We start from the raw sequence: 12,387 nt of genomic DNA, 5'->3' as shown, positions 1-12,387 counted from the left end.
TGTGCTGTTTAGACACGGTCTTAACAAAAATTTGTTTGGTTTTTCAAATGCTGGAGTCATGAGGGACAAGAGCTCATCCAGGGACACTCAGCCTTGGAGGCACTGTCTATTGTCAGTACCCAAGAGTGCTGTCCCAAATGAATTGCCTGGTTCAGGTAGACCTTCCAGGAACACACAGGTGTGCGCCCCCTGCTGTCACTTCATGACATCGCCGATAGTGCAGCCTCTGAGGCAGGAGACAGTGGTCTTGCGAATGATAGTGCAGGCCCACGCACTTGGTGCAGTGAGAAGCAATAGGAGAGAGGCTCTTTGGCTGAGTCACTTTTTGCAAATGGGAAAAGAAGATAAGGAAAATGATAACACAGTAAAATACTAAGGCCCTTTTGGTAGGTTCTCAAACACACAGTCTCTTTAGAACTTTACTTTGACTTATCTGACAAGCATTTTCTCCCGTCTGTGAGTGGACACTGTTTAGCTTACTGCAACTCCCTGACAAAGTTATTATGGCAACTATTACCTATTTTCAGTTATTATGGCAACTATTACCTATTTTCAGTTATTATGGCAACTATTACCTATTTTCAGTTATTATGGCAACTATTACCTATTTCCCAGAAAAAGCTTAGTGTCAGCAAAGACTGAGAAAAGAGATGCAACTATGAGACCCAAGATTAAGTGCACTCTCTGGAGAAGAGGCACCCTTTGTTTTTTGGGAAAATACTGAGAGTAGAAATTGATAATTCCAGAACACAGATGTGAATTCGTATTTGATTTTTTTTAGTTACAAACCTCTACAAACCATGAAGGCATTTGGAGCTGTTTGGTGGTGGTATGCTTGGAAAACAAGACAAAACAAGACAACCAGGCTGAAAGAAGTTGCCAGAACACTTGTCTGTTTGTCATTGTCTTCCGAGTATAGTGTTAGCAGACAGGACTTTGATAGAGAAAGTGGAAGGTGATTAAAATTACAGGCGTGTCTATGAAATACTTCTGTTCCTTGCCCATTGAACTCAAAGGGAAGCAGTGTTCAGCACATTCCACCTTCTCCTCCTACTCAAACTTGAACTGTAAACTGAAAGCCTGCTCTTCCTTACACGGCCTGACAGCCCATCTCTGTACAGCTTTAGTTACAAAGCCATTTAGATAATTCACTGGCTTAAGGACAAACAGCAATGTGTGTAGACAGAACAGCTTAGACAGACAGGAAGACATTGGTAGAAGCGTTGTGCTCTCCCTCTCCCCTCATTTTTAAAGTGGAAAAGGAGCCCAGCTGGCCAATGTTGCCCCCACCTGGTTATATCCAAGTTGTCCCAGGACCCAGACAGGGAAAGGGGTGTGCAAACTCTCTGTCCAGCTGGAGTTTTCCCTAGCAGGAAACTTGGCTAAAGTGGCTGATGGGGGTTTATAAAAACACATGCTTGCAGGGACTTACACTGTGATGAGAATGCAGACTCAGAAGACTTGAGTTCTAGTATGCTACTTAAGCACATTCCTGGCTGGAGAAAGGAGCAAGGGGGTTGTCAGAAGTCTCCCCTGATAGTGTTTACAGAACTTGGAGGTTTGACAAGCATAGCATCTATTTCATTGTTCTTTAAGCAGGAGGTGTGGAGTGAAGGAAATAGGAGTTGGGAGACGATTACCAAGTTTTGAAATTATCATGTTTGCTCTTTTGCACTTTCTAGTTTCGCACCCCCCATCCCTAGGAGTCGCTGGCTATTTTAGAAGGTGCTTTCCCTTTTACCTATAAAGTAATACTAAATCATGTGTATATGGGAGGGTGTGTTTAATTGCATTTTTAAACAGGTAGTCTACATGTCACAATGTTTCCAGCATCCATTTCTCTTTGTTTATTTTTCTATTTCTTTTCAGCTTTCAGCATCCCTACATTCAGAAAACTTATGACAAAGAGTGAATTCTTATTATTCAAATTGTTTTTAGACAATTCATGTTCATGAAATCCTACTGATTTCCTGATTTGTTCTATATTTTTTGTTTTTTCCATTTTATTTTTAATCAGCTACATCAAATGGGTCTTTGGAAGGCCTGCATAACCAGGAGGGAGGGGTGTGCCAAACAAGATCTATGAAGATCTCATGAAAGTTGGACAAGGTAAAGATCAACTGCTGCTTTGTGACCCCACTGTGACCAGGTATAGCCCACAGCCAGCGTGGCACCTGGGGTGACACTCACCATCACCCCTCTTGCTAGTTTTGAAGGCAGACCCTTTTCTGTACTTTGAACCACTGGTAGAGTCCCCCAAACTGACATGCTCAAATTTTCTCATTTAGGTCTCTCTAAAAGTTCAGGCCAGTGAGACAGGGTGTCTGTGTGCTGCCATAGATATATCTCTTTACAATGCAGAACACTTCTTTGAAAAACAATCAAAGAGTCTTGTATGTAAACACTGGCTCTGCTGATTTGTTTCATTTTCAAATCTGGACAAACCAAGAGCTGTGTTTTCACGTAGAATAACCTATTGTGAAGAAACAAAGAATTATTCTAATTAGAGACTAGTATAGCTGTCAATCAACTTGCTTAGTGAAATCGAAATGTCATCTGGAATGCTTTGACTGCCAAATGTAAGAATCCCTATAGTTTCCACAGATGGCCTCCTAATCTAAACCTAACAAATAACTAGGATAACCATTGTTATTAAAAAGTAAGGTTATATTCTTGTATTTCTCAGTGCTTTGCATAGAGAGTCTTATGTTCATTGCTGTTCATTCCTCTTGATATATCTTTGCAACTCCTTATGCTTGCTACATTGTCAGATGTCTGTGCCATGATTAATCACTTCTTCTTTATGTAGATGCAAGTCCTGCTGGATCAACCACGAATAATGATCCAACAAGACATCTGGAGCTAGAAGCTGGTACAAACAGGAGAAATTCAATAACAAGCCCTTTTGTGAAACCAAATCCAGGGATAGCAATGTGGTTGGGCTGTGTGTCTATGAGGTGCATTTTTCTTAGAACGCCTAGAGGAAGAGAAGCCTCAAAACACATCCCAACCAATGGGATTCACTCGTGGGCACAGGTTCCTGGAGTCTTTGCTCCCAGTGAGTCAATATTAACTCTGCCACTAAGACAGATTAATTCAGCCCGGTCAGTGTCTTACAGTCACAAGAGCAGAGCTCACCAGGTGTGTCAGCTACCGATGCATCCTGAAGTGTTGAAAATAGGGATGTTCCAGATTTGCTGTCTAATCTTTAGGAAGTGGTTGGCCTGGTGAGTGAGTGTAGGACCTTTGAAGCTCCTTACCCTCATCTGGTGAACTGCTGTCAAGTTCATCCAGTGAGTTGAGCATCTGCTATGCTTACTTGTTTGCAATTGGAGAATTCATTCTTCAAGCTAGAGGGCAGAGTCTCAGAACCACAGTAAATGGCTGTTCTTGCTTCCGTGCAGGTATCAGCACCGAAGGCAACAGCACAGGGCATTCTAGAAACAATCTGGGTTCCAAAGTGGCCTTATTCGCAGGAATCATATCAGGATGCGTCATCTTCATCGTCATCATCATCACCTTGGTGGTACTGCTGCTCAAGTACCGCAGGAGGCACGGCAAACACTCTCCACAGCACCTCCAAGCGAGGTGGCAACAACTCTGGCTGGGAACCCAGTGATGTTCTCATACCGCTAAGGACTGCAGATAATGTCTTCTGCCCACATTATGAGAAGGTCAGCGGGGACTATGGGGACCCAGTGTACATCGTGCAGGAGATGCCCCCACAGAATCCTGCCAACATTTACTGCAAGGTCTGAGGCCTGGGAACTTTGCCTCCCAAGGGAACTCTCATCTTGTTGTGGGCACAGGGACTGCCTGAGCCTGGCTCTGGGGGTGGAATGCCTCCTAGAAGATCCTGGAGCTGGACCATTTTGTAGGCTGTAACTTTTCAGCCTTGGGGAACCACAGACTCTCCCCAGAAGCTGGAAGATTGCTAAGAGATCCCCACTTGGACTGCTGTGTCCCTGTGTGGACCTCTATGCTATGCACCCAGCCAGGCACTCAGGCCTCTGCAGATCCCGGGGAGGACACGGTGGGCTATGGGTGGTCTATGCAGCAGTACCTTAGGAGAAAGTTGCACCTCTGCCTCTGTGTTTCCTGTCATGCACACTGTACTTGTCACTCGGACCTCGGGTAACCTCAGTAAGGTTTTCAAAGATCCCTAGCATTTAGTCCTCACTCCTTCTGTTTCCAGGGCTCTGCAACACCTAGCCAGACCCCTCACTCCACATCCTGTATCATTAAGGGACACTCACCACCCAGCCCTGGGCCCATCCTTTACACCAAGATGAAATTAAATGGGTATTATGTACAGAATTCTGCATTCCTGGAGGCTTGGGTGGGTTTGCTGGGAAAAGCCTGGGAGGTGTGGCCCAGTGAGGAACATGCTGGCTACCACCGCAGGTGGAGCATAGTGGGGAAAGCAAGAAGGAAACAATAGATAGTGCTTTGGTTTTGCTGAGAGGAACCAGGAATGTGGGAGCCTACAGACTTTGTTGAGTGGTGGTGAGCTCACTATCACAGCTGTGCAAAAGGGAATCAAAGCCCCTCTCCTGAAGTGGAACAAAGGGGCCGTTGTTATGAAAGGACTGGCCAGAGTTCAGAGAGGACAGACCTCTGGGGCAGGACTGTTGAGGTACTGGCAATAAAAAAGCACAGCCTGCGGGAGAGTCAGTCTGCTTTGGGAGATGGTTTAAGCAGAATCAGCTGCTGTATTACCACATTTTAATCACCACAGGGAAAAACCATGTAGGAGAACAGCAGAGAGCCAAATCTGACCTAGAAGTTGAAAAGACAAAGGTCAAAATGGCTGTAAGTCCATCACCACTGAGGATATCGGGACATTTTCATTAGGAAAGGTTGGTCAGATTCACCCAGTCCCCATGAGTGCCCCTCCCCCTCCGCGATTGAGCTTTACACTTTGGTTATTGGTTGATGGCTATGCTGTCTGGGCTCTGAGGTTCTACCCGGGCTCCATGTCAAAGCAAAGCACATATGGCACACCCCTAAGAGTCCTTAAGATGGAGGTAAAGTTATGATATCAAGGGGAAGGAGGGAGATAGGACATAGTTATAATAGGTGTATAGAACACAAGGGATCTAAAATGAAAGATTTTTAGTAATATGTATTTTAAGATAACACACAATACACACCACGAGACTTGGAATTCATCGGTCGTGGCAATTAAAGCAGTCCCAGCCCTTAGCCCTTTACAATGTAAAAGTTCAGATACAGCTACTTCTAAGAGAAGCTGCATCACCCTAAAAGTTACCAATTGTCCATCCTGCAGGACTTTAACCTGTGGCAAGAGAGTCATGGATAGGGAATGGGGACACAAGAGATGCAGAAAGAATGACCACAAGACTGAATTCTGATCAAGTGGCAAGCTTTATTTTTCTCAGGCTAGCTTATATATTCAGTAGAGAAGGATATGGGGAGGGGTAGAATGGGTTGTTTGTGCACTGGGTGTTAGTATAGGCAGGATATTTGGAAGCCACAAAGAGGATATTTGGCAGGGTAAAGACTTCATGAGTAACAGGTCCAGGAAGGTTTTCTAGGTGACTGAGCCTGGGGGTGGAGGACTGGGTCAAGTTGTTTTTCTTGATCTGAGGTCCTAAGGATCTGCTGTGTAAAGGATAATATACAACTATGTGGCCAGCCAAGAATGGCCTAGGATCAAGATGATTAGGAATTCAAGATCATCCTCAGAATCAGAAACCAGAGTGGAGCACATGAGACCCTGTCTTGGGGCAGGAGGCCCAGAAAGTGCAGGTTGAGGAAAATGTTTGTTCTCCTGGGGCCATAAGCACGCAAGCTTTGATGAAGCTCTTTGGATTTGATGTGGACTCCATGCAGATCTTTTAGGATGGGGATTGGCTGATTGGCAGATTAGAACAGCAGTGATAGAGAAAGAACACCAGGGATACACTAAAATTTGGAGAACTGGACATTTCAGTCAATCACTGTGCCAAGACTCCCACATACTGGCCAAACTCTGCACTACAATAGATTAAAAGAAGTCCAGAGAAAAACAATCGTTTGAAGGAGGTGGGGTGTTAGAGACAAGGTTTATGTGAGACTCAGCTGACCTGAAAATTGCTCTGTTGACCAGACTGGCCTTGACCTCATAGTTCTGCTTGCCCCCACTTCTCCAGACCCAGGAACATTTGTGTAATTTGCAGAGGTAGTTCAAAATAGCAAGCAATAACCCAGAATCCTTGCAGATATACAGAGTGGAGGCCAATATTTCCCTGCCCTGGCATCACCAGAAAATACTATAGAAATTTGTATAAACTTTTCTACTTCTTGAATAGACACAGTACTCACACCTGGGAAATATCTACTAGAACAAACAGAAGCACAACATCCAAAGTGGGCTGGGGCTGTAGGTTCAAGGTTCCAGGGGCCTTAGATCCAGTAAGATCCAGGACAGTTTGTATGTGCTAGCCACACAAACTCAACCTCAACATATGGAGAGGGCTGGAAATGTGGACCAGCTGGAAGACTGGCTGCCTAGCTAGCACGCATGAAAACCAGGACTCTGTTCATATAGCTTTCATGCCAGTGGTTGACACCTGGAATGAAAAATATTCACAATGGGTGTGCAAGGTGGCTAATGCCTTTATGAGTCAAAGTCAGGGTCATACAAGAGCAGATAGAGCCACAGGGAGTCTGGCTACGTGGACAGCTTCGAGTGACCTGGGATTTGAACTCCAGTCCCCATAGTACAGCTTGTAATCATGACAGCTCCAGGCAAGAGTATGTAGCTAGCTCTGCATGTCAATATGGTAAAGGGCTGAAACTTGTAAAGGAGCCTGCCACCAAGCATGAGGACTAGAGATGCTTCACAGGAACCAACATGGTGGGGAGGTGACCTATGACACGGGGGAGTAAGGATGGGTCCAAAGGTAGGAAAACACAAATGTAAATATGTGGCAAGATATTGTGGCACCCTTATAGATAGTAGTTAGAACAGCCTGGTCAATTTAGTGGGATTTTAGAAAATTCCCCCCCCAAAAAAGCTGCAAAACATTTGGCCTAGTAGCATATGCCTTAATCCCAGAGAAAAGATAACTGCTCTGCACAAATTCCCTTTCTCAAAAAGTGCCTCATTACCTAGAGTTGAAACTCAGTCTGTTAAAGCAGCATGTCAAAAGTGGATTGGAGTGTATCTGTTTCTTTAAGGGCCTTGGTTCATTAGCTACCACCTCCCATTGTTCCTCTGCAGAAGCATCCTACACCCTTAACCCCAGAGAATTCACCGTTTAGTGTCATGATTTACAGATATAAAGGTGAGCACCTCTCCAAACCTACTGTTCTGGCAATCTCTGCCTACATCCTAATAGGGCTGCAAAGCGAACTGGCCCTTCTGGTGAGAAACAAAATGCAGGGGTATAAAGTTAGCTCCTCCTGTGAGGAATGAGAAAGCCACAAACATGGTAGCCTCCTGGAAAACTGGAGGGTGGAGCCCAGACCTTCCCTAACTGAAGTTGGTATGAATGGAAGGCCAGCACTAGACCACATGGAACTGCATAGCATCAAATCTCAGTCCCTGCTAATGGAAGATGTCAGTCTGCAATTAGACAAACTCAAGTTGCCCAGGGCTAGTTATCAAGTCCTGCCTCCAACTGGACCCTTGCCATGACCTAGCAGGCTGTGATTGGAAACCAGCATTATGGATGGAGTCCCATCCCTAGAAAGCACATGGAAGCAACCTTCTAAGTCATTCCCAACCCTGACACACACAGTTAACATAAAACTGAAGACAAAAGTTCGAAGAGAACAAGACTTTATTGATCTTTAATGGGGAAAACCAAAATTGCCAACTGAACATGAGGATTCAAAATGACTTTAGACAGTAAAAGTTAGCAATGGGGGTTAGGGGGAGAAGTGGTTCAGTCTAACAGGATCCTGGTTTAATTCTCAGCCCCCACATGCAGGAGACAATACTGCATGGTCATGCTGCAGACACCATACACTAACAATTCCAATGCTTAACTCTGGCTGGGACTGACCAGGACCAGGTCTCAGGTGTCCTCACTCAAACCCCCAAGAAGACTTGAGTTCCCACTGTAGCTGGAACAGGTGTTAACTCTCCCCACCTAGTGTCTGGACAGTGAGTGAACACTCAGAATAGGAACAGAAGATTTTTAAGGGACAGGTGCTCTCAGGTGACACTCAAATGGTGTAGCACTTTCTACTCCATCCAGAAGAGTGCGCCACATTTGAGAGTCCCCAAGTGAGCAATTGCCGGTGCACGGAAGTTCCACGATGCCTTCTCCACACAGCAACACCCAAAATGGGGGCAATTTCCCCTTCACAAGGCCTGGAGAGCGGCTCCATTTTGAGTATGGCTATCTGGGACCTCACAAGATGGATCCAGATGGGCCTGCAACATTAAGAAGGGTCTAAAGCGTGTTAAATGGGCCTGGGGAAGATAGCTCAGCGGGTTAAGGGAACTTGAGGTGACAAATTCAATCCTCCCCACCTACTTCCCCATCATTTACTTCCCTGCAACCTTCACCGTGCACAGCAAACAGTAAATCTCTTAAGATGAGCCGCTATCCACAGCGCAGTCGGGAATGGTACCCACAGACAACACCCAAATGTCGAAACACTTTCCACTTTAGAAATGAGAAGAGCGCTCCTGACATTTGAGAGCCACCCCATGGACATCAACCACCACCTTGCCCAGCTGCAGCGTTCTCTCAATTGGCTGCCCTCAAAACCTTGGCAGCACTTCTTCCAAGGAACAAAAAGTGTCCCCAGAGTGTGAGTGGAGCAGGTTGAGATATGAACGGTGCTGAGCAAGTAACCTGTAGAAAAGCTGGTAGGAATCTCAATTATTGTGTAAGGCCTGAAAAATGGAAACAAGTTAAAGTTAACACCAAGCATGGTAGACACCTTTTAATCCCAGCACTGTTGGGTTAAAGGGGGGAATCCTACACTGGTCTACATACCACCCTCCCCCACTGAAAAGCGTCCCTTCTCTGGCTGTCCACCGTGCTGGCCTTCTACTCAAAATCCAACAGATTTGGATTTTGTACCCCCTCATTTCCTAATGGGCCTATTAACACTAGCAATTTAAAGTGTAAAATGTTTCAGTGTGGTGGTGGCAGAGGCAGGTGGGTCAAAGCTACAGAGAAACCCTGTCTTGAAAATCCAAAAAATGGAAAAAAAAACAGACATGATTTGGTTGCGCACACTCGGGAGGCACAGTCAGGTGGATCTAGGTTCTAGGCTAGCCTGGTCTACAGAGTGACTTTCCAGGACAGTGGTGCTGGTTACTCAGAGAAAAAAAGCCCTAAGCCGGGCAATGGTGGTGCATGACTTTAATCCCAGCACTCAGGAGGCAGAGGCAGGCAGATCTGTGTGAGTTCGAGGCCATCCTGGTCTCCAGAGCGAGTGGCAGGATAGGCTCCAAAGCTACACAGAGAAACCCTATCTTGAAAAACCAAAAAAAAAAAAAAGAACCCTATCTCAGAACAAAAAGGTGAGTTCTAGGACAACCTCCAAAGCAATACAGAGAAACTCTGTCTCAAAAACAAAAAAAGAAGAAGAAAGTAAAACCAGCCGGAAGGTGATGGCACAGACCTTTAATCTCAGAGAAAGGTGCCTCTGTGAGTTCCTGGCCAGCATGGTCTACAGAGTGACTTCCAGTAGTTCCAGTACAGCCTCCAAAGCCACAGAGAAACCCTGTCTTGAAAAAAAAAACAACAAGCAAAAGGAAAAACCAAAGTGGGGAAAAATATATGGCACGTCCTGCCCTGTTGGGTATTCCCACTCCCACCCTGCTTTACAACAGAGTATTTACCAGGGTAGGGACCTTATTTATGTGAATCATCACAACTACCATCATCAGTGATGTATCCAGTGGAAAGGAATTCACCTCCAGCCCCCAGATAAGGGAAACTCCATGCTCCAATGGGGTTTCCAGGCTCCATGTCCAAACAGACAAGAATGGATGCAGTTGATGGATGAGCCTTGGAGAGGGCCTCTGTGCTGAGCCTCCAGATGGCAGCACCTGTATTACCCTGGCATGCCTTCATTCCCCTCAAGTGCCCATTTGCCTGATTTTTAAAAACAGAACCTGGCTTTTAAGTTGTCAGTCTTGGTGGAATACTTTTCTCAATTGGTAACATTCAACAAATGGCGCCACTTTTCTTCCAGGAAAACAAAAGAGCTCATAGTTTGAGGATCACAGGTTGAGGGTCCAACAGGACCTGCACATCTGCTTAAGGATTTTGCCCATGTATTAAGGTGGGATATTTGTATTTTAGATCCCATGTTAACATGGTGGGTTCAAGTAAATTATCTTTTCCCCAATACATAGATTTTAGGAGTGCAGCTCTCTTTTACACTCAAGCCTGAGCTGAGCACCTGTGCACAAATGCTTCCAATGGCCTCAACTGGGATGCTTGTCCCACACTGTAAGGCACAAAGTAGAAGCACTTTCTAGTTCTGCCTCAGAGAAGGCAACCACTTTGATGACCACTATGTGGGTTGTCCCCTCCAGCCTGGGTGCTTGTAGACTCCTGTTTCCCCTCCATGGACACTTCACTTACTGGCTCCTAGGCAAGGGATGTCCAGACTAGCTTCAGTTCCTCTCTACTGCTGGAAGGGAGTCCTTTCTTCCCAAGTCTTCCTAGTCAACATTCTCCCCACCATGCCTGGAGTCCCAGCTCCCAGGAAACTGCAGCTATCCCAGACACGTGCTACCAAGGAACACATTGTGGCTCGAATCCAAAGAATGTCCCACAACCTGGGCATTGGTGGTGCAAGCCTTTAATCCCAGCACTCGGAGGCAGAGGCAGGCAGATCTATGAATTTGAGACGAGCCTGTTCTAGGACAGCCTACAAAGCCATAGAGAATCCCTGTTTAGAAACTTATCCCCCCCAAAAAAATTGTCCCACACTTGAAAAATCCTGGATAAGCCACTAAGAACTGGGGAAATGGCTCTTTTATCAACCGGTAACCCTCAAAACATGGTGACACATTATTCCAGAACACAAAGTGCCCCCACATTTTGAGTACCACAGGCTGACATGGTCCAGAGAGACACACAAACCTGAAAAAATTCACATTGGATCAGTTCAATCATTGGTTGAAACATTCCTCTCATCCCCAAATCCTGAGACATGTGCCCTAAATTGGTCTTCTTACATCCAAGGGCAACATTGTGAAATATCAAAAAGTGCTCAGAAAAAAGTCCTGTTTCAAAAAGTGACCCTTGTAGCTTACCTCTCACCACTACCAGGCTCCGTTACGGTCCAGGGCACATCCATGAACAATATTCCCATCACACCCGAACTGCTTCCTGTCTTTACACGGTGGAGCAGCACCCCAAAAGCCTCAGCTCAGCGCCTGTCACAAATCCTTCTACTCTGCTCAAGTGGGATGCTGGCCCCACACAGCGAGTCACAAAGTGGAAGCACTTTCTAGTTCTGCCTCAGAGAGGGCAACCACCATGATGATCACTATGTGGGTTTTCCCCTCGAGCCTGGGGGTACCTCGACCCCCCCAGGTCCTCTCCAATACTGGTTCAGTTCCTGACTACTGTGCAAGCGATGTCCTGAGTCCTTACTTCCCACTCAACATTCTCTCCTCCATGCCCGTGGAGTCCCAGCTCCCAGGACACCACAGTTAACCAAGACACGTGATACCAAGGGACCCATTGTAGCTCAAGTCCAAAGAGTGCCTCACACTAGATGAATGCTGGAGGAGTCACTAAGAACTGGGAAAATCGCTCCTTTGTCAGCCGGTAATGCTCAAAACCTGGCGGCACTTTGTTCCACAACAAGAAGTTTTTGTTCCAATGTTTGAGTACCACAGGCTGACGTGGTCCAGAAAGCCATAGAATCCTCTGTGCCAAAAACCTGAATAATGTATGAAATTGGGGATACGGGTTAGAATCAGGTTCCAAAACGATTGGTAATTCAGCTTCTCCAACAAATGCAATTTCCTGGGATCCTCTGAAAATCCTTCAAGCAAGTGACTACCACCCCAGGCTTTGTAACATTCATAGCCTCCCCCCATGCACACACACTCCTAAATTCCTACCTTGTTGACAGTAATCTATATCTGCCTGCAGGCCGCTGCCTCCTGTGGTGTGGGACGGAAACCCAGCTGCCTGAGGGAGCAGGAGGCAGAATGCGCGGCCATGCTGATTTAAAATTCTAGTTTTTAAAGTTAAACAAACAAGCAACCTAGTGCTGGCTCACTCCTTTAATCTCAGCACTGAGAAGTTTCGGCAGAGGCAGACCTGTGAGTTCGAGGCCAGCATGGTCTACAGATCACTTTCCAGAACAGGCTCCAAACTATAGAGAAACCCAAACTACTAAAAACAAGCCTTGGAAGTCAGGAGGAAGGCAGATCCGAGTTACTCA

General features: G+C 45.9%; 1 protein-coding gene across 6 annotated transcripts; it reads left to right on the top strand.

Annotated features, from left to right (window-relative positions):
- The first annotated feature begins 289 nt into the window (after nucleotides 1-289).
- LOC113837914 (ephrin-B2-like) lies at nucleotides 290-4,317 on the top strand. Of its 6 annotated transcripts, none has more exons than XR_004772650.1 (4): nucleotides 290-955; nucleotides 2,018-2,149; nucleotides 2,810-2,872; nucleotides 3,405-4,317. XR_004772650.1 is itself a non-coding variant. In XM_035453842.1 (4 exons), exons 2-4 carry the CDS (start codon nucleotides 2,094-2,096, stop codon nucleotides 3,617-3,619), a joined length of 480 nt encoding a protein of 159 aa, XP_035309733.1. In that variant the 5' UTR covers nucleotides 659-955; nucleotides 2,018-2,093; the 3' UTR covers nucleotides 3,620-4,317. The 6 variants fall into 6 exon arrangements, 2 of the variants coding, with proteins under 2 accessions (XP_035309733.1, XP_035309734.1); XM_035453842.1 differs by having other exon boundaries at nucleotides 659-955; nucleotides 2,018-2,109; nucleotides 2,810-3,058; XM_035453843.1 differs by having other exon boundaries at nucleotides 667-955; nucleotides 2,018-2,109.
- The last annotated feature ends 8,070 nt before the right edge of the window (nucleotides 4,318-12,387 follow it).

Source organism: Cricetulus griseus, unplaced genomic scaffold (genome assembly GCF_003668045.3).
Source record: "Cricetulus griseus strain 17A/GY unplaced genomic scaffold, alternate assembly CriGri-PICRH-1.0 unplaced_scaffold_368, whole genome shotgun sequence".
Classification (NCBI taxonomy): domain Eukaryota; kingdom Metazoa; phylum Chordata; class Mammalia; order Rodentia; family Cricetidae; genus Cricetulus; species Cricetulus griseus.
This window is presented reverse-complemented; position numbering and strand designations above follow the sequence as displayed.